The sequence below is a fragment of the Phytophthora infestans genome, genomic scaffold, assembly GCF_000142945.1.
Source record: "Phytophthora infestans T30-4 supercont1.29 genomic scaffold, whole genome shotgun sequence".
Classification (NCBI taxonomy): Eukaryota; Oomycota; class Peronosporomycetes; order Peronosporales; family Peronosporaceae; genus Phytophthora; species Phytophthora infestans.
This window is the reverse complement of record NW_003303730.1, coordinates 848,821-867,949: the sequence shown is the minus strand read 5'-3', so window position 1 is coordinate 867,949 and position 19,129 is coordinate 848,821. Positions and strand designations below refer to the sequence as shown.

The following is a 19,129-nucleotide window of genomic DNA, read 5'->3' as shown; positions in this document are numbered from 1 at the left end:
CCGAGATGACCCGAAAAAGGGCGGCCCTTTCTTCTTTGCCATTCATCCATGTGGAATGGAATACATGGGGCTGAGAATTTCTGTGAAATTAATCAGTATGTGAATCGATCACTGTGGCTTTCTCTTAGAAATTAAGTGCTCAACCGTCTGTCGAAAGAAAATATTTTCTAAACGAGCCATCACTATTTCTCCATGTCTATCGTTGTTAACTACGCAAGAATCTTTAGTATTCCTCATTTCTATCGTTGTAAGTCAAGGATCTTTAGTATTTGTCAGCAGAATGTGGACCGATTGGTGAATGGCCATCAACTACTTCGTCCCTAATTTCCAAGACGATCGAATTGGGTACTGTAGTATAATTTTTTTAGCGACAATGGTACAGGCCATCAGCAAACAAATTTTGCTCCGATTATTGTGCAGTTTCCAGTATTTCGCGAGAGCTGTGCGCTCGATATTAAAGGAAATACAGTCTCCACCTTGGTGATAGAACGAAAGCGCAGTTGCGGCGACAAGAACTTGTAGTCTGCAAGGACGAAGCGCAATCGCCTTCCTAAGCGTCCGGTCCTGACTACGTTGAAGCAGGAATCAACAGGCAAAAAAGCCAAAAGAAAAAAAATATCCGCTATTTATTTAACCGCACTCTTGTAGGAAGGATTTTGATCTATTCAGTCGACGACTTCCTCTGGTCGTCCTCTTCCTTTGCGTAACATCTCGAGTATGGGTGTGGGCGACGCCTCGGCTTGGCGTAAATCTCAGGCGATGGCGGCGGACTAGACGACGTCAAGCCGCTCCAGATACCGGAGAGCGAGCATACGGCCTCTTGTCGTTCGAGTCTCGGATGAGGTATCCGAGGTCCACGGAACGGGCATCCAAAGCGCGGAGACGCCGCTTCGTCGCTCTCTGTCGACGAGTTGCGCGGTCTCCTGTGACAAAGGCCCTTGTGTCTGTGCTGCGGCGTGTCGTCCATGGCCTCGATGCGCTTACGCCACGACTGTAGTAGACACGGAAGACCTGAGACGTCGTTTGAGCCTGTGTCTGATGTCCTCTGCGCCTCGAGGCAGCGACTGCGCACGCGCTGGTGGAACTGCTGAATGCGCTCACAGAACAAGCTGCCGCTAGCTGAGGGCGGGTCTGAGGAGTCCACTGGTCGGGGCATGGTCAGGTCTCTGTGTGTATGGAGTTATAGAGGCTCTGGCAAGTGAGATGGACGTTGTGGAGTGAGCACTGTTCTGAGGGTGCTGTTCTTTATGAGGAATGTACTGTGTGACCATCGCTGGGAGGTCGGAATGTTGGTAATGTCCCATCAATACTCAGCTCAAGTTTATAAAACTCGATGGCAAGTTGACAAAGAAAAGGAAAAAGGTGCAAATGATTGTGGTCGAGGAACTCCCATGCCAAGAGATGTTTGTGATGCCGCTGCTGAGTCTTGTTGGTAAGCATTTGCATACAAGATCTGGTTACGTGCAATGATCGAGTGGGCGGTTTACGGCTGTCGAGCGTGGAAGGCATGCATTCGCACTGCAAATACCAAGCGGAGTGTTGGCTGGGTTGATTGATTGGTACATACGTTGACACTTGCTTCAACTCACCATTGTGTCATTAGCGCGCCAAGCAACTCGAATTGTAAGCGAGTCAAAATAGAAATAAGTTTGGCTGCTGTGCAGAAAGCAAACATGCCCTAAGCTGCCTAGTAGACAAGCTATCAGCAAGTAGACGCTTTGAGCTTTCAGGGGACTCTAGCGCAACATCAGAAGTCCCCATGAAGAAGCGTAGTCTGTACTTCATATACCCCTTTATATCGGATCACCTGGATTGGGGGTATTTTTGACAAATCACAAAATCGCGTGAATTCCCTTCGCAAATTAATCAGACGGCCTCCCTCGGGGACTTCTGTTCTCATTACACTCATAGTACCGGTATTTATTATTGTAAGTCGGATCTTTGAAGGGGTCTTTGTTGCTTTCAAGATCAAATTTGCCGTTTTGGTTGACGTAGATCGTACTTAAATGGGTTCATGCAGCGTTTTTTAAAACGCGGTTGGAAATCTTGAGTACTGTAGAACGCACTCGACGCGCTTTGATCTAAGGTTTCCGGCACTGTTTTGAGCGCGAAAAATATACTCCTTTTCCCCATAAAATAGCAAATTCGTAGTTCATGATGGCAAAATGCAAATTCAAATGGTCTGAAAATCGATAAAAAGCGATATGAACTGCGCATAGAATATGACAGGCTATTATATAGTACAGGTCTTGGTCGATAAACACTTCGCGCGATAATTATCAACTCGGTTTGCCGTTCTATGCTGCTTTCACCCACCATCATTAAGATCTACGGAGGTGTCACGATTTTTGTCTGCCACCCGTGGTGAACAATACACGGCGTTAATGGCGCGTTGTTCCAATCCAACAAGTGAAATCAGAGATGATTACAGATGAACCCTTCGGTAGTAAAGCTCTCCTCATTGTATACCCTCCGACAAGAATATAATATTGGAAAGCAAGGACAGCTGTAGCTTGCACCGTCCCTTCGTGCTTAGCTCATCTCGCAGCTCACTCTGCATAGCTCTTAGCCCTTGTTCACTTGGCCCGTTGAATTTGCTCGAACAAGCAGCTTGGCGGTCCACTTTAAGGTGTTCCTTATAATTCGCAAAAGTGAGCTCTATTTTATCATTATTTGCTTCGCCTCTAGTATTCTCAGAGGCACTCATTCAGTGATCACTCAAGGGAACGTCCTCCACCTCGATCCGCAGAGCGCTCCATCAATGTGGGCGTCGTGATTTGCTTGTTCGCTTTTGGCTTCTGTAAATGTACCATTTCGAAGGTACATCTGGCAAAGCCACCCCACAACAAGAATACCCTTAGATAGGAATAACGTGCTGGCCGATGTTTTCCCATTTTTCCATGGCATGTTGAACTTACATTTTGCCACATTGAACTACAAATTTGCCATTTTGAAGGCGAAAAGGTGTATTCAAACGCCTCCGCCAGCTCACTGGTGTGCACATTTCAACACTACACCTTTGCCAGGTCAAGATGGTGCTACTCCACTTCAAAGTGGTGAAGTAACTAAACCTTTTTAAAAATTATTCTCAATTTTTACATTAGAGTTTATGTCACTTCACAAATATGTCAAGTAAACGCACTCCGTACTTCAAAGTGGTTTATTCGCAGTTCAAAGCGGATCAACCCTCCTGAGTGTACTTCATTGCCATTTCTCTCTCTCTCTTATCAATCTTTTCCCAAGCCCTCAACCAAGCCAAGCCTCTACCTACCCCAAGATGCCCAGAGCCCCGCACCTCGCATTTGCCAGAGCTCGTGTCCTCGACTGCCTCCGTGTCGGCGGTGACTGGACGCTTGTAGCCGCCCACAATGGAATCCCCGCCACCACATCACGTCGATTTGTGGAAGCAAACGGAAGCACACGTCGCTGAACGAGCCGACTTGGTACTTGTACGGCTGGCTCCGTACTCTTCAATATGTACTCCATTCAAGGTACGCAGTATACTGTATTACAATATTTTTTTAAATGGCATACTAACCGACTTTTGAGCTGGTGCTACAGGGTGTTTTAGTGCTTTTAAGGCCAAGATCAAGGCCGACCGTGCCTTGCCCCGTAAAGGGCTGGTTGTGGAGCATCCTCGCGGGACGGTTGCGGCTGCTCGGATGGAGAAACTGGAACGCGCGGCGAGACGCCGCATCGGATGTATCGACACGCACCTTGCTAACAGGTTGACACTGCATTGCCAGCATTCCGTTGCTGCCGCGGAGCGCATGGAAGACATGCAGTACGGCACCTAGCTGCAGCTCAGCCTGAGGGGACCACTTTGCTCTGCGTTTTCGCCACTTTGAATTTCCTTTTTAGTGCTACTTTTTCGTAATCAAATTTTTGTTTTCATTTTTTTTAAAAAATCCGGTTTGAAGTGGAGTAGCACCATCTTGGCCTGGCAAAGGTGTAGACACTCACCATTTCGACACCCACGGCACATCCCCACTGCCGCGTATCACTCTGGTCCACTTAAGAATACACAGTTCAATTTAACATCATTTTAACGAGCTACATACATGTATCAGGAAATTTAATTGGACAGAGCACTGGTCTATGTCATATGATTAGCCAAACGTTGTTTTGGGTTTTCCATGTGGCATCAAAATCAGTCCGAAAAACATACCAGTCTAATGACGCCCCAAAGTACGCTAGATAGATATATGACGTATAATATACATGTTCATATTATAAACATGTACTTCACACTTATGGTCTACGCATATCGAAAAAAAACGGAAATTGTCCTGGTACTCCGGCCGAATAGCAGCCCCATTTCGCCACGTTTGATGCCAGATCTGGTCGCAGGTAAGGCTACTGCCGTGCTCAAGACGCCGTACCTTGCTGCGCAGGAGCTTGTGCAGACTGCACTGAAGAAACTAGTCTCGAAACTGCGCACTCCAGAACCTGCAAATACCGAACACACTTTGCAGAGTCCTTTGCGGCTCTTTGTCTTTGTCTTGTTCTTCTCCTCTAGCTTCTGGGGTGTGTGGGGATGGCTAGGAAGCGGACGAGTGATGGGTTCCTCCATGTCGTTGCCGCCGGCGAATCTCACTGGTCTGCCCAAGAAGTTCAGCGTGTAGACGACGCATGAAGACTGCGCGGTGGTACAGGTTTCTGGAGCTTTCGCATTGCTAACACGTGAATAATAAATGCGTTAGTCATGCCAATGTCGACGAGACTGATAAACAGCGTCTTGTAGGACTTTCGCATTCGGACCAAGCGCTGGATTGAGTAGCGCTGTAGGCGGCGTTGGGCGTGGACATCAACTCCGCTCATGGCCTCATGATAATCCTTCACCAGCCTTGGGCGGCACCCTGGACACAGCCCCGCCTGGTTCACGTCGGCTCGCTCGTGCAAGCAGCGTGGAGTACCCCGGTTCGAGAAAATGAACCGGCTTATTGTCCATCCAGCTCAATGCAATGGACTCTGAATGGTTGCGTCACTGAGCAATGTGAAATGTGCCTTTAGCCATATTTGTAGCACCCCTTGCGATCACCCCGGATCGTTCTTACATGTATATGCCCCATTGCCAGGAGCTTCTGTGGCAATGGGATAATATAATAGTAGTTTTTGGTGCATATCAGCCGCTGCGCAGGTTGACCTCGAAGAACATGGAGAAGGGTCATCACGACAGCCTTCTGAGCAATTGCTTTTTCTTCCTTGTCAGGCTTACCACTGTTAATATCGATTCTACACAAAACAATACAACACGGTAGGTACAATTCCGATCCGTGTTTGATTTGCTTCCAAATAGTTATTTCATCGAGGCTTTACTCTGATTCTTGAGGTTTTGAGGTTTAATACCAAACTTGTAGAAAAACCTCAAATATCTCGAGTTGTTTTTCACGAAGTTGCTATTTTTGATTGAGCTGCTAAATATATGCAGATTATATTTGAAATAGCTTTTTTTAGCAAGATCAGCTCGATAATTGTTTTGAAATGAAGATTCTTAAAGTAAACCACTGCATTGGAGACCAGTGGTCATCAACAATAGTGGATCACGGTTGGCGCGAGTTGAGTCACGGAGAGGGGAGTTGCTCCAGCCGATTTAGTAGCAGTTATTTAAAAATCTACCCACAAGTCGCTCATTGAGAAAATATGCGTTTCAGCGTGATTATATCGCTGCTTGCTACCGGTTCGCCGATGGTACACCGGACAAGTCGAAGACAATCACAGATGAACAGCCGTTGCTGACACCCGGGATGTCGCTCCAATTTACAGATTCTTGAGAGGTGGCGATACAACAGTCGAAGCTAGTGAAGAGAGAGGTGGTTTCGGAAATGTGATTCATTCTGTAATTGAAAGTGCAGCGGAGTCCACCCAAGCAGTTAAATTGTGGAATTACTTGCGTATGAACCAGACGCCAGTCGATGTTTCGAAAAAATTGGAGCTCGGAAATTACATCGAAAAGTGCCTTGAGGAGCCCCCAGCTGGGCGTTTTGGGGAGTATATCGCGATGACCAACAAGGGCAAACCGGGTGAGACCGCCTCGATGATTGAGACTCTCTCCGCACGCTACGGAGACGATGCTGTGGCAAAAGCACTGGTATCCGCAGGAAGACGTGAGGATTCGTCACTGGAGTTGATGGCTCTTGCACAACAGTTGCAGTCCCAGCAACTCTATGCTTGGCTGGACAGTGACAAGTCTGTTGGCGACGTATTCAAGTTACTCAAGCTTAAAAACGATGGATACGAAGCGCTCACCAGCCGAAAAATGCTGGTACTAGACGATTACATCGCGAAGTTTAATCACCACTATCCTGAGCATCAAACTTCGTTGCTCGAAGCATTGACGAAAGGGTTTGGTGGTGAAAGCAACTTGGTTTCGCTTTTGAACACTGCAAAACAAGACACCCGCACGATGGTGAAGGCGAGGGGATTGGAGGCCGGGATGCTCAAACAGTGGCAAGATGAGAGCTTGGAGCCAGCTAACGTCATGAAGCTGCTACACCTTGACCAAAGTGTCACCAGTGTTTTAACAAACATCAACTTGAGGACGTTTCTAAAATACCTCAAGAAGTTCAACGGGAACAATCCCACCAAACAAGAAACATTGGTCGGAGTGATGGCGTCGATATACGGAGAAGCTAATGTGGCAAAAGCAATCGTCTCTGCTCTACGTGCTGGGGATACGAACGGCGTCGCGGCAAAATTGGAGCTACAGCAGTTCAAGGGTTGGATGGCTCGTCATTTGTCTGGGGAAGATGTTTTTAGGCTGCTGAAGATTAGAAACGATGACTTTTTCAGGCATAGCCGAAACTTGCCTACGCTGGACAATTACATCCAGTTTATCAACCGTGAAAAGGGAGCTGACGAAACGTTGATTGGCGTGTTGACAAGGGGCTTCGGCGAATCTCGTCTGGCGGAGCTGCTAATGGGAGCGAAATCGAATCCGCTGCTAGAGAACACGGCTATAAAGCTACAGAACGCACAATTCAGTGAGTGGAGTGGCAAGCATTTAGCTCCGGCGAAATTTTTTACCGATATCTTCAAGGTAGAGGGAGGGCAAAGCGTCAGCTACTCAGAAAGAAGTGGTAAAGGGGTTTGCGGGCGTACGCCAATAATCACTCCGCATAGGGTTGATCCGCCCTTGTATAGCGAAGTATTAGGCATCTCCGATACTACAGCAGGCCTTTCAGTACCGATACTACAGCTGTCATTAATGTTCCTCGCTCTGACGCTAATCGAAAAAAGAAGTTGTTTTCGTGTTCGCTATAGCCTTTTATTTACCTCTGGTTGGTCCAGGACACCCGCGACCTCGATGTTGAGAATGCAAGAAAAAACTAATTGCGATTTAATTTATAATTGGGCCTTGCAAAACTAGTTTTTATTAGTGGTTTGTTCGAGTACAGTTGAAAGAGAAAACAATTGTTTGTGGAGTAAAAAGGGTGCGAATAATTGTCAGTGCAACTTTGAATGAAAAACTACAAATACTAAGGATTGTACATGTCTACCTTGAGCTTGTATGACATAATATCCTACCGTTTATAAAACAATTAGATTCTATTAGACTGGTAGACCTGCTTTTTTGTGAATGGGCTTTTGATAATACTGTCTACTTTGAAACTCGATCATCGGACGATAGAAGATGCCGGTCGGAACAGGTACAAATCAGCGGGCTCTGGTGGTAAATCGGTTCGATCGCACATGAAACTACGTGCCGGTTACTTTAAGCTTTTTTTTTCTAGTATCAGCCTCTGAAAGCGTCGTAATGAAAAACTTGGACAGTCTTCGCATGTTTCCCCAAATTATTAATACGTAGATTTGAATAATTTCGTCAAAATTAGTCTGAATTTCTTGAATAATCGCCACATCAAAGGCTTAACCGACACGAAGGGACAACCTACGTTTATTATCAATTACGGGGTAACCAACCGACCAAATCTTGCAAGGTATCCCGTCTCAAAGTACTGTACCGGATTCGGTATGTCAAATCGTACATGTGTGATTTAACAAAATAGACTTGTTCCTATTAAAATCTTCTTTGACTCTGTTCTCTAAATGTCTTGACATAGAGAATTCTGTATTCTACATGAACTACATGTCTAAAATTTGCTCAGCTCTCTACCATGTCGCCGTCGGAGCCTGCTGCCGCGTCCCCAGCACCTCCCAATGCTCCTGCTTCGGCAAACTCGAAGCCCGATGCATCCTCTACGATCCCTGCAGACCCTTCGTCCATAGAGTCTCTATTGGCGGAGTTACAGCTGGAACAAGTAGTCAAAACCTTGTGGCGCGCCGCAAGCCACGACCCCGCTCGCTTCCGCCTCTCACCATCGCACTGCGTGGTTGCATCCGCCGGCAAGAAGCAGCAGACGCTAGAACTGCCGTGGGGCGATGTACTGGGCGCCCACGTCCTCACATCGGACGGGGAACTCGTCCAGAGCCCTGTGGACGTGCAGAGCGACGCAAAATTCCTTTTCGGCGTCTTCGCCTGCGTGTGCAAGAGCCACAAGCCCAAAACGATGAAAAAGCGGCGCGTCGAGGAGTTTTTCTTCCGATTCAAAGGACAACAGATGCCGCAAGTGCTAAAACTGCAGCAACTCGTCAACTTTGTGGCCGATCCGAGGAACCAGGAGACTGTCGAGAAACTGGAAAGTCTGGACCAGCTGGAGGTCGTGGCGCGACCGCAACGCAAGTTCCTGGTGCTCATAAACCCCGTGAGCGGACCAGGACGAGCGCGGCAGATCTACGACAGCAAAGTGGCGCCTGTGCTCCGCTTCGCCAACGTGGAGACGGACGTGAAGGTCATGGACCACGCCAACCACGCGATGGAGATCGTCTCGGAGATACCGCTGGGTGTCTACGACTGCGTCGTGGCCGTCGGTGGCGACGGCAGTCTGTACGAAAGTGAGTGTGCACTGTAGTTAGAGTACCGTTAGAGTCACGGTACGAGATCTCTGACGCTACTGTAATTGAGTACTGTAGTTGTCCAGGGTCTGATGAAGCGCGCGGACTGGAACGAGGCGATCCGACAGCCAATCGGCATCATCCCGGGCGGCTCCGGCAACGGTCTGGCCCACTCTATCGCGCACCAGAGTGAGGAGAAGGGCAAGCCCGTGAACGCTGCCTTCATCCTGGCCAAAGGTTTACCGCACGACTTGGACATCACGTCGGTGCGCAATGACAAGGACACGACGTACTCGTTTCTGTCGCTGGAGTGGGCGTCCATTGCCGATGTGGATATTGGCTCGGAGAAGCTGCGGATGTTGGGAGGACTGCGCTTTACCGTCGCCTTTATCAACCAATTGGTGTTAAAACGACCGGAATATCCAGGGAAAATCTGGTATCTGGACGAAGGCGAGGACGCAAAGCCTCAACGTTACTTCGAGACGCACGATCCAAAGTCGACACAACGTCCAGCAATGGATTTATTCGATGGAGAAGGTCAAGGTCCGAAGGAGACGGAAGACTCGGAGGCCAAGTGGAAGCAGCTGGACGGACATTTCCGTATCGTCTGGGTCATGAACGTCTCGCACGCAGCTTCCGACGCGCTGATTGCCCCCGGTGCCGAGTTTGATGATGGCTACAACTACATCACGTTCATGGACGGCGCTCACTCCCGCAAGGATCTGCTGGCGATGATGCTCGCGATTGAGAGTGGTGACCACATGGACAAGAAAGGGGTGCAACAGGTGCGCACGCGAGCGTTCAAGCTCGTTCCTGAGCGAGCCACCGACCTCATGTGCGTGGACGGAGAAGTGGTGGAAGGCCCGTATCTTGAGGCTCAAGTCCACCGAGGCATGGCTCGCATTATGGCCGTCCCTCGCTGGCAGAATAGGGAGGAAGTGGCACTGCGTTAAGCGTATGAACCGAATTTTTGCTATGGATTAGATGATTTTTTTCTTAAACATTTAGGGCGTTTTATAAGAGTGATTTTCACTGTAACGGCTTGATATTGTTAGCGTCAGCAATAGCTGCAAAGCAGAAGCGATGGGCGGCATGCTGAGCAACCAGGTGCCTGTGTCTGACGAGCGCATGCAGCAGATGATCAAGAAGCTTAAGCGTGCGTGAAAAGTTTTTTGCTGCTACGAGATTTATACTTCCATGTGCGCTAACGCTGACATTGCAGTTACCGCCAAAGATCTCAGTGTGCTCTACGGCAAATTTTCTCGCTACGACAAAGAGGTTCGTATTTGGCTTGCATAATATTCGGTTGCCGTTTACTTATATAGAATTGCGTTCTGCTAACGTAGTACTGGAGAACTTGAGATTGAATTTTGCGTAAAACAAACTGTTTTAATTTTTTTAACTGCAGTAAGAGCGGTACGATCGACAGAACCGAATTTTACGCCTCCATCGACGAGAAACACTCGCAATTCGGCGATGCGATCTTCGCCCTCATCGGTAGGCTACACAATAAACTTTAACGACACTCTTCACAAAATTTACATTATTTCTTGTGTTACAAACAGACGAAGACAACAGCGGAGTCCTGGACTTTAGCGAGTATGTCGAAGCTCTTGGGAAATTCTGCCTCTTGAATAAAGAGGACATGCTCAAATGTACGTCCTGCAACTTCACTTTGAAGCCAACCTACAGCAATTGACAAAGTTTTCTGCAGTTTGCTTCAACGTGTTCGACGATGACAAAAACGGTACAATTGAGGGTGAAGAGTTGACCAACCTGTTAGAAATTTTACACGAAGACGAACAAACGAGTAACATGAAGCAGGCACTCAAAACTTTCGATTTCAACGGGGATGGGAAGATCGACTTTGCCGAGTTCAAGCAGCTCAATTCGCAGTTTCCAAGTCTCTTGTATCCTGCTTTTCGTATCCAACAGAACATGAAAATTTTCACGCTCGGTGAGAAATGGTGGCAGCGAAAGATTGAGGAACTGACGTCCGAGCACACCGAGAAGCTCGCGCAACAAGCAGCAGTAGGAAATGTTGAGGATACGAGTGACGAGGCTCAGAGAGCGAGGAAGGGGGAGATGGAGCGCACCGCCAAGCAGAAGCGACAACAGCAGGCGAGTCGTATGCGACTGGGGTGTTTGTACTACACTTGCTGCCCATGTCGACGGAACTATTTCATCGAGGACGAAGAGTCCAGCAACAGTGACAGCGACTCGGACGAAGAGGGATCACGACGCAAGCAAAAGACAGCAGCCCCGAAAGGCAAGAAAAGTGGCAAGAAGCAGAACATTGTCTCGGTTGGTCCTCGGAAGCCTCTTAGTCAAGAAGAACGTCTGGAACGAGCTCGGAAGCGAAGGTTGCGGGATATGCAGGATCGACCCACTCGCAAGGACTGACATCTAGAATTTGCTCAGAGAGTTTATTGGCTGAGGAAATCAGATATTTATTCGGTGTCGCAGTGGGCACCATTACATGTACATACATTGTACATTGTACACCCACACTTTCCAACGACGATCTGAAACCAGAGTTGGGCTCTAGGAAATCGTTGCAACAAGCTGGTTGTAGCTTTCCTGACAAGTCTTATTGAACAAGGTGCTTAAAAATGAGCAGCATATCGCTCGAGTTTAAGTCGATCACTGATCAACTCTCGCTTGCAGAGATAATCTAGACATAGCGACTAATTCGACATTGCCGCCGTCACAGAGAATGCGGTGCTGTACTGTAACACAGTATCTTGCACGATTTGCATTAATCTCATGTTGAAGTGATTAAACGAAGCCGCAAGAGACCGTAATATTCGCTGCAAACGATCTTTGCATATTGCCGAACCACACATCAAGAGAGAGACAGCGGGGCAAAAGACTTGCCAGCTTTGAGCCTTGCTGCCTGGCCGGAGATGGACATTCCTAGCGGGATTCCAAGTCCCTCTTCCTCATTCAACGTTTCTATTGTTGCCAAAGAAACGTGAAAAGTTACATGTTACACCTAACCTTCAGCGGGATGGGCAGGCGGCACCTGCTCTGCCGCTTGCGACTGTGAAAATGTTTCATTTCTGAATTGGTTCAGTATCGTTCGAGTGGCGTTTGTTGGCGTTCTCTCGCCAACTGTGAGATGTTGCTGTTGCTTTCATCGCTGCTGTTCCACGTGGCAATTGCAGCCGCTGACGACGCCACCATTCCCTTCAACTCATGGGGCAACACCGTCGACACACTGCAATATGCGCTCGCCTTCATCGTGGTGTTGGTGGCCGCTCATCCGCTGGGTCTCTTCTTCCCCAAACTCTTCAAGTTGCCTCTGATCACGGGATATCTCGTGATCGGGATCATCGCAGGGCCGTTTGTGGCCAATTTGCTGCCCAAGGAGCTGGTGGAAATGCTGTCGACGTACGTGAGCGCATTGGCGCTGTCGTTCATCTCGTTCCAAGCCGGACAGGAGATTTATCTACCGGAATTGCGACCGCAACTCAAGCAGATCTTCATCCTCCTTAGTGTTCTCTACGTTGTGGCCATGATCGTCCTCACGAGTGTTCATTTACTGGCAAATAACGCCTTTTTCTACGACGACTTTATCACGAATTGCCAACTGGGGATTGCACTCATGTTTGGCTCCATCTCGGTCCTGGGCTCCCCTGCCACAGTGATGGCAATAAAAATCGAGCTCAACAGTGTCGGGCCCTTCACGAATCTCATGCTCGGAGCAACAATGACAGCGGAATTTGTGGTGCTAGTGTCTTTCTCCGTCTCGCGCATTATTTGCTCTATTTACTGCGCTGACCTGAGTGTGTCAGTGGGGAATCTCGTCTTCACATTGGCCATGGTGGCGTCTAACTTGCTTCTCGGAGCGCTACTAGGCCTCGTCATCATCCTCATATTCCAGATCCCAGGAAGCGCAGCAGACGAACACTTGGATCTGCATGACCCCACGTCCCTCACTGCGTCCAACTACGGTCCGTACAAAGAGGTGGAGGCAACAACAGATCCAGACAACTTGCCACACCCACACAACGCCTACGTGGAGGCAACAGACCGCAGACGCGCCCCAAGCCCAGAGTTCTGGACGACGCGGATGTCTCTGTATGTCAAGGGCTTTCTGTGGCTGACCATGGGCTACATGTTCTACATTGCCACTACGACCATCAGTGAGGCCACTGTGGCGTCCTACGGGTTGTCGTGGGAAGTGAAATTCGAGCCTTTATTAGTTCTCATGGTGGCGTCCTGCCTGGCTGGCCACTACTCGTTGATTCGCCACGACATGCATGTCATCTTGGACACTGTGGCCCCTTACATGTTCCTGCCTTTCTTCGTCATGACTGGCGCTGCTCTCAAACTCGACAAAGTGGTGGACGCCATCCCGCTCATGAGTTTGTACGTGTGTCTGCGCTTCGTTTCTGTCTTCATTGCGTGTTACCTCGGCGGTCGCTTCCTACTGAAACTCTCGCCACGGCAGTACAATAATTTGTGGCTGACTATGACGCCTCAAGCTGGTGTGGCACTAGGTTTGGCAAATGAAGTGATGGCGCTAAGCTCCGAACCGTGGGCGGCCGAGTTTGCGGCAACTATTGTTGCAGCTGTGGTGGTAAACCAGATCATCGGACCGGTCTTGTGTGCCATTGGCCTCAGTCGAGCGGGAGAGAGTATGTACGACCGAGTGGCAGAGACGCAACCTGCCGATGGCGACGTTTCCGAGAGTGACAGCAGCGTTAATGGAGGGCGCGCACTGCACCGCAGTCGCCTCTCCAGCAGTAACATTACACAGGGCAATGGGGATCCACGTGCCTTGCTGCCGTTCTACAAGGTCAAAAGCGCGGTGGTCATCGGGGAGGACGAAGTGGCGTTTGAAGTTGCCCTCGAGTTGTCCTTATATGGCGCTCAAGTGAACGTGCCACTGTTGGACAAAGAGCAAGCGGAAAAGTGGCACTCCATCAACGAAACGATCCTAAAACGCTCCGCAAAAGGAGAGTTAATCCAATACAAGAACAAGGTTAAAGACCGCGAACAGAACGACCAAATGTCGACCGCTGATGTGCTCATCTTCACTGGCGACGGCATGCGAACCCTAGAGCACGTACGGACGATGAAGGCGTTACTGGGAGAAGACCACCCTCGAATGATTGCAGTCATCCCAGACTGTAACTTTGGGAAGGACTTGAAAGAGTTAGGAGTGTTGATCATCCAGCCTGCCATTGCCTTGGCCAATATTGCCACTCGGATGGCTCTACTGGAGCCCAAACTGGCCGAGTCGCTGTCACAGGAGATCAGCACAACCAGCGACTTCGCCACCGCCGCGTACTTTATGAACCGCGACTCTGTGCACTCGCTGTCCGAGATGCGACTCGAAGGTCGTCGCTTGGCTCTGGGCCGAAGTGTCGTCAACCACCACTCGGTTAATTACGATCGACTTGCGGAAGCTCTGGCTGCTGAGAACCTCCCTATGCCTCCTCCGCCGTCGCGTGTGTCCATGTTTGGCACTTCAGCTGCGGGGTTCGACCCGTTCGCCAGTCGTGGCGATGGCATGTCGGCGTACGAGCATTTCGTGGTGCAAGATGAACCCGACGTTAATGATGAGAATGTTTTCAACGCGCAGTTCGTGCAACGCTCGCCTCGGTTGGGAGTCTTCCCATCGCCACAAGGGAGTAACTCGTACTCGTTCGTGCGATCCAGATCGTCTCGTAGTCCTGGAGGAGGTCGTCCACGCGTTAATTCGAGCACAGGCAGCGTCCACCGCGGACTCGCGCGCACGTATTCTGATGTTGTATAAATTGTCAGTAATAAAAATTCTACCATGGGTAGAAGGAATTTACCCAGCTATTTCAGCGAGGTTTTACTCTGGTTTTTGCAGATTTAGAAGAACCTCAAATGCCTCGATAATTAAAGAAAAAAATCTAACTGCGTTGTTCCGGGGAATAAAAGGGTTCTTTTCTATTAATACCTAAGACCTGCTATCAATTACTTACAGGATTTGCGTCTCCGTGGCGTACCTTGTGCACGCTTGCTTCACATCAACTACCGGCTGCGACCCTATGGCCCAGTTGGTTTTGCGGCCACGAATTCGTACTTAAGCGAATCGGAATTTTTCAACGCGCCGAGGTTTGAACCCGCAACCTCCCGATCAGAAGCCCAGTGTTTAACCACTTGACCAGTTCGCTGAAATAGCTGGGGAGCGAAGCCGAAAGTGTTTTAAACAAAGACATACACTACTGTACATGCACGTTGCGCAACCACGCAAAACCACGGGTTGAGACAGTGAGTAGCTTGATCGGAAAAAGCCCTACTACTGGTTTGTGTTATTATTTGCTCTTAGCTGCAACGTTAGAACAGCCGCATCCATGCACTGCTAAAGCGAATATGCCTCCTGTTTTACCTTTACATTCTTGCTCACTAGTGTGCACTGGAGAGGTGGCACTCCATGTTTTCAGTGTTTGAGATCGTACCAATTCCCGAAATCTTAAAAAAATCTTCATTTTTGCTGCTGCGTCGTCTAAAAGCGTTGTATATGCTGCCTCTGAAGCTCTCTCAAGGTGGATTTTCTCACCGAAAAGCTTGGTAAGCCATCCTCGCTCTTCCGCTGCAACATACTTCGATTTGCTACTGAGATAGTCGACGCTCTCTTGAGATGCCTTGGCAACTTGCCTCAATGATCTCTTCGCCGTGTTACTGCTATCAATATTGTCAGCAGAAGAGGTAACAAGCAGATCGGAGTTTCCGCTCCTAGTCTTGACCTCCATAGCTGTTGAGATAGTGACCACGTTGGTGAAGAAAGTGAAAGCTACCAGACGGAGTGTACAGCGGAGCCAGGAAATCGAAAACATCAGAGTGTTAGAGCGCTCACAGTATTTGAGACGATGCGGTGAAATGAGGAAGTGAGTTTCGGGCGTCTTAGGGGCGTATGGTTGGCCACTGTAATCGACCCATTTAGTTTTTAGGAAGCTAATACATGTACATGTGTGTAGCTCCAAAGAGGAGCCACCGGAATATCCCAGGGATAGCGGTACAGTTCTGGTGCTATTCCGCGGCTTCACATCGGCCACACAGCACTTATAGCTAGACCTAAACTACCGCTGCGTAGCGGCTAGCTCATCAATGATTACATTTGGTGATAAACACTGTTGATGTGGACAGAACATGCCAAACACATGCATTTACTGCGCCAGCACACAGCAAATCATTTCTGTAAAATTTTGATCTTCTGAGTGTCGCAATAAGACATAATCGACGATTAGAGGTCACAGCAGAAAATTGACCAGCCGCGCACTTCGCCACCCCCGCGGCTCGCTACGCTCGCGATATCTAAATAGAATGTCCTGGAGAGTGCAATGCGCGACTCGCTGGTGAGTTCGACGCTGGCACCCGCTCACCTTAGTGCCGCGGCTATGGCACCCGCGTCGCCTATTAATAGCACCGTGTGGGTTATCCCAGCGATGGGCGTGTGTTTCTCCTATTCTCTGCTTCCTCGCGGATGTCTCATCACAGGACGTCACTTCGTAACGTTACACATGAATTGTCAATGATAGTTCCTGCTTAGCGAGCATTTCAACAAAGTTCTGATGCTTGCGCGTCGAAAAGAATCAAGTGCGAAGTACTACGTAAGGCAGGCAAGTTCAGAGCGAATATTGTATCTCAGTGCAACTTTTATTAAACGGTCAAATTGATGCAGGCCCAACATAAATTTAGGCGTGACCAAAACAGACCAAATCTGCGGGTGACCTGTTTAAAAAAATCTCTGATCTAAAAGTTGTGGTCATAAAGATAGTGTGTGTGTGGTTTTTTTTTTTTTTTTTTTTTTTTTTTACAATCACTCTTGTAAAAAATTGACAAGTTCTTACAAAACTCATACACATGGGTGAAGTTACAATTCTCTATAAACACCTAAGATTTGTGAATGAGGCGGACAAGCTGTCTACAATGTAGCAGCGTTTGGCAGTTAAGTGTTAGCAATACTTAATAGAATCACATCAGCAGCGATAACAGCAACAGCAACAACAGCGAGATTACTTGTTATGAGGGATCTTTAAGCCTGATTATAGTTATTATAGCGTTACTAACCGAGCGCCGCGCTACGCGGCGGTCATTAAGGTTTAGTTCTACTTGTTTTGGCCTTCCCGCCTACGCTACGCTTCGGCAGGATAATAATTTTAAAAACCCGCCGAACCCCTATGTGCCTAAATAGATTTGTAAATTTTATTAGTCTGGGACAGTATCATGCTTACCTGAATAAAAATAGTTATTCTTATGATCTTGAATCAAGATTCTTGATACAGTATCTTTATTTTTGTTGGCTATCACTGTATCTTCAGCTTCATCTTTCACCCAAAACCACCTACACTTGAAATAACATTTATGCAAACGCTACACAATATGTTTAGTTTAGCGTCGTGCTCGATACCATGGGTCGTTTCTGAGCAGCTAAGAAACTTAGCTCGCATCGATGCAAAGGATAGTAATGGTTTGTCCAGCTTTGCACTAAATACCCGCTTGTACTACCTGTTTAATCTTGTAAGTAGCTAATCAATGAAAGCTAAAACATATTCAAATTTGTTAAAGCTAATGCATTTAGCGCTCATTTTGTGCTGATTCAGAATGAGTCATTAGACACTCTAATCGGTGCCAGTTATGATTAAAGCATTTTGGTAATGTGTCGCAAGACGCCTTGCTGTTGTTGCTGTTGACGGTAGTGTTTTTTTATTAAATAGTTTAGCGATGATTCCAGGATGGTTAAACGTCATTTAGGCTCCAAGTTTATAAACGTTTTTTATGGGGTCTACTTAACCAACTATATTTTTCATCTCTCGTACTGTGTTGTTGTCTTACCGCTTCAAGTAAATCGTGTGCTACGCTCTTGTCGGCGACACGTCCTCCCGTTTAGTAGTATCGGATATTGCTGTCTAAACAACTAAAAAATCAACGGTTTACAGGAATAACAAATCTGAGTTCTTTTTGCTCAATTTAAAACTATATATCTTTGTGGCTCAAGTGACAACGTTTATTGGCAGCGTTGTTCTCACGGCCAGCTCTTACAGCAGCTTCTGTTGTAAATGTACAACGATTTGGCAGCTCAGTCACTCTCAGATAATTTATTGATATTTCCACAAGAAAACAGCTGTAGTTATTAAAGTCACTGTAACTTGCAAAACTATTAAGTTTATAGTATTACGTATATTATAGTATAGCCTTAAAAAACATGCATGCTTACGTGTACGCTTCTTTAGGGGCTATTTGATTTGAGAATAAGTAGCTCTGCTACGCCCTCAAATATTAAAAGCAACATGCAATATTATATAGTAAATCCCTTCTAATATAAAAAACGGTGACGCCTCCGGATAATGTTATAGTTTTATGCAAATCTTCCGTGAACCACATGATTTTATTGATGTAAGCTACATAATTCAGTTTTAACCAATCGAAGCCGCCTTCTCCGCTCGGCAGGGTAAAAATCCGAGCGTTTCGTGTGAAGGACGGACGTTGCACCGTTAGTTTAGGACTTGCGCTCTAGGCGCCCGCTCCGCGGACGCTAGGGCATGGTTCGTTGGTATAGAAAGGGCTGACCACCTCCGCTGCGCTGCGGCGGGCTTAGAAATTTTTAACTCAAATTAGAGCTACATGAGCTAAACGTACACTGTGTCCTACCAATGTTGTATTCGCAACGACCCTCTCCACAACACTCTTATTGCTCCCATTTCCGGTATCACCGACCTACAGCATTCCTGATATCTTTCCAAATGTTACTGCTTACAGCCCCACATAGAGATGCATCTGCTCGACAACCGGCAGGTCCAGATCGTCAAATTAAAAATAGACGTACAACTCCAGATCATTACGAAAAGAAAGACTTTTTCGTAGGCACCAGGGTTTAACGTGATCCACATAATGAATGCCATCTACCCTAAAAGGCTTCGTCTGTATTATCGTTTAAACGCTTCGCTTCCGAAATAACACCACTCCGTGGTACACTTAATTGCAAAATCAAAATAATTCGCAGAAGGTAAATCACTATCATTGGTGCTCCAAAACCTCCGTATAAATCGATGAGAAAAAAAAACGAATCTTAGCGAGATCAAATACACCTACACAAATATACTAAGACACCGGGTGAATGGAGCAATAAGAGCTTCTGCATCTTGGCGCAAGGAAACCGCTACCATATCACTGATTGCGATGGTCTGTCAACGCAATATTCATCTCCGTATGTCATTAGCTGGGCACAGGCGATACAGGCAAGTTGACTGTGCAT

The 19,129-nt window shown here is 47.7% G+C and overlaps 5 protein-coding genes and 1 pseudogene across 6 annotated transcripts; 3 read left to right on the top strand and 3 right to left on the bottom strand.

The window, feature by feature from the left end:
- Positions 1-661: 661 nt before the first annotated feature.
- PITG_13548 (uncharacterized protein) lies at positions 662-1,156 on the bottom strand (the record flags this gene model as incomplete). The annotated part of the gene is made up of 1 exon (XM_002899710.1): positions 662-1,156. The coding sequence occupies one exon, from the start codon at positions 1,154-1,156 to the stop codon at positions 662-664; it is 495 nt and encodes a 164-aa protein (XP_002899756.1).
- Positions 1,157-8,114: 6,958 nt separating this feature from the next.
- PITG_13546 (sphingosine kinase, putative) lies at positions 8,115-9,875 on the top strand (the record flags this gene model as incomplete). The annotated part of the gene is made up of 3 exons (XM_002899709.1): positions 8,115-8,140; positions 8,288-8,892; positions 8,971-9,875. The coding sequence occupies 3 exons, from the start codon at positions 8,115-8,117 to the stop codon at positions 9,843-9,845; spliced, it is 1,506 nt and encodes a 501-aa protein (XP_002899755.1).
- A 100-nt stretch (positions 9,876-9,975) lies between these two features.
- PITG_13545 (uncharacterized protein) lies at positions 9,976-11,295 on the top strand (the record flags this gene model as incomplete). The annotated part of the gene is made up of 5 exons (XM_002899708.1): positions 9,976-10,048; positions 10,115-10,170; positions 10,305-10,389; positions 10,458-10,547; positions 10,607-11,295. 5 exons carry the CDS (start codon positions 9,976-9,978, stop codon positions 11,293-11,295), a joined length of 993 nt encoding a protein of 330 aa, XP_002899754.1.
- Positions 11,296-11,967: 672 nt separating this feature from the next.
- Positions 11,968-14,709, top strand: PITG_13544 (uncharacterized protein; the record flags this gene model as incomplete). Its single annotated transcript, XM_002899707.1, has 1 exon — positions 11,968-14,709. One exon carries the CDS (start codon positions 12,014-12,016, stop codon positions 14,657-14,659), a length of 2,646 nt encoding a protein of 881 aa, XP_002899753.1.
- A 264-nt stretch (positions 14,710-14,973) lies between these two features.
- On the bottom strand, positions 14,974-15,050 carry PITG_28179 (annotated as a pseudogene). Its single transcript has one exon. The product of its transcript is annotated as a tRNA-OTHER (tRNA).
- Positions 15,051-15,188: 138 nt separating this feature from the next.
- Positions 15,189-15,710, bottom strand: PITG_13543 (secreted RxLR effector peptide protein, putative; the record flags this gene model as incomplete). Its single annotated transcript, XM_002899706.1, has 1 exon — positions 15,189-15,710. The coding sequence occupies one exon, from the start codon at positions 15,708-15,710 to the stop codon at positions 15,189-15,191; it is 522 nt and encodes a 173-aa protein (XP_002899752.1).
- Between the last annotated feature and the right edge of the window lie 3,419 nt (positions 15,711-19,129).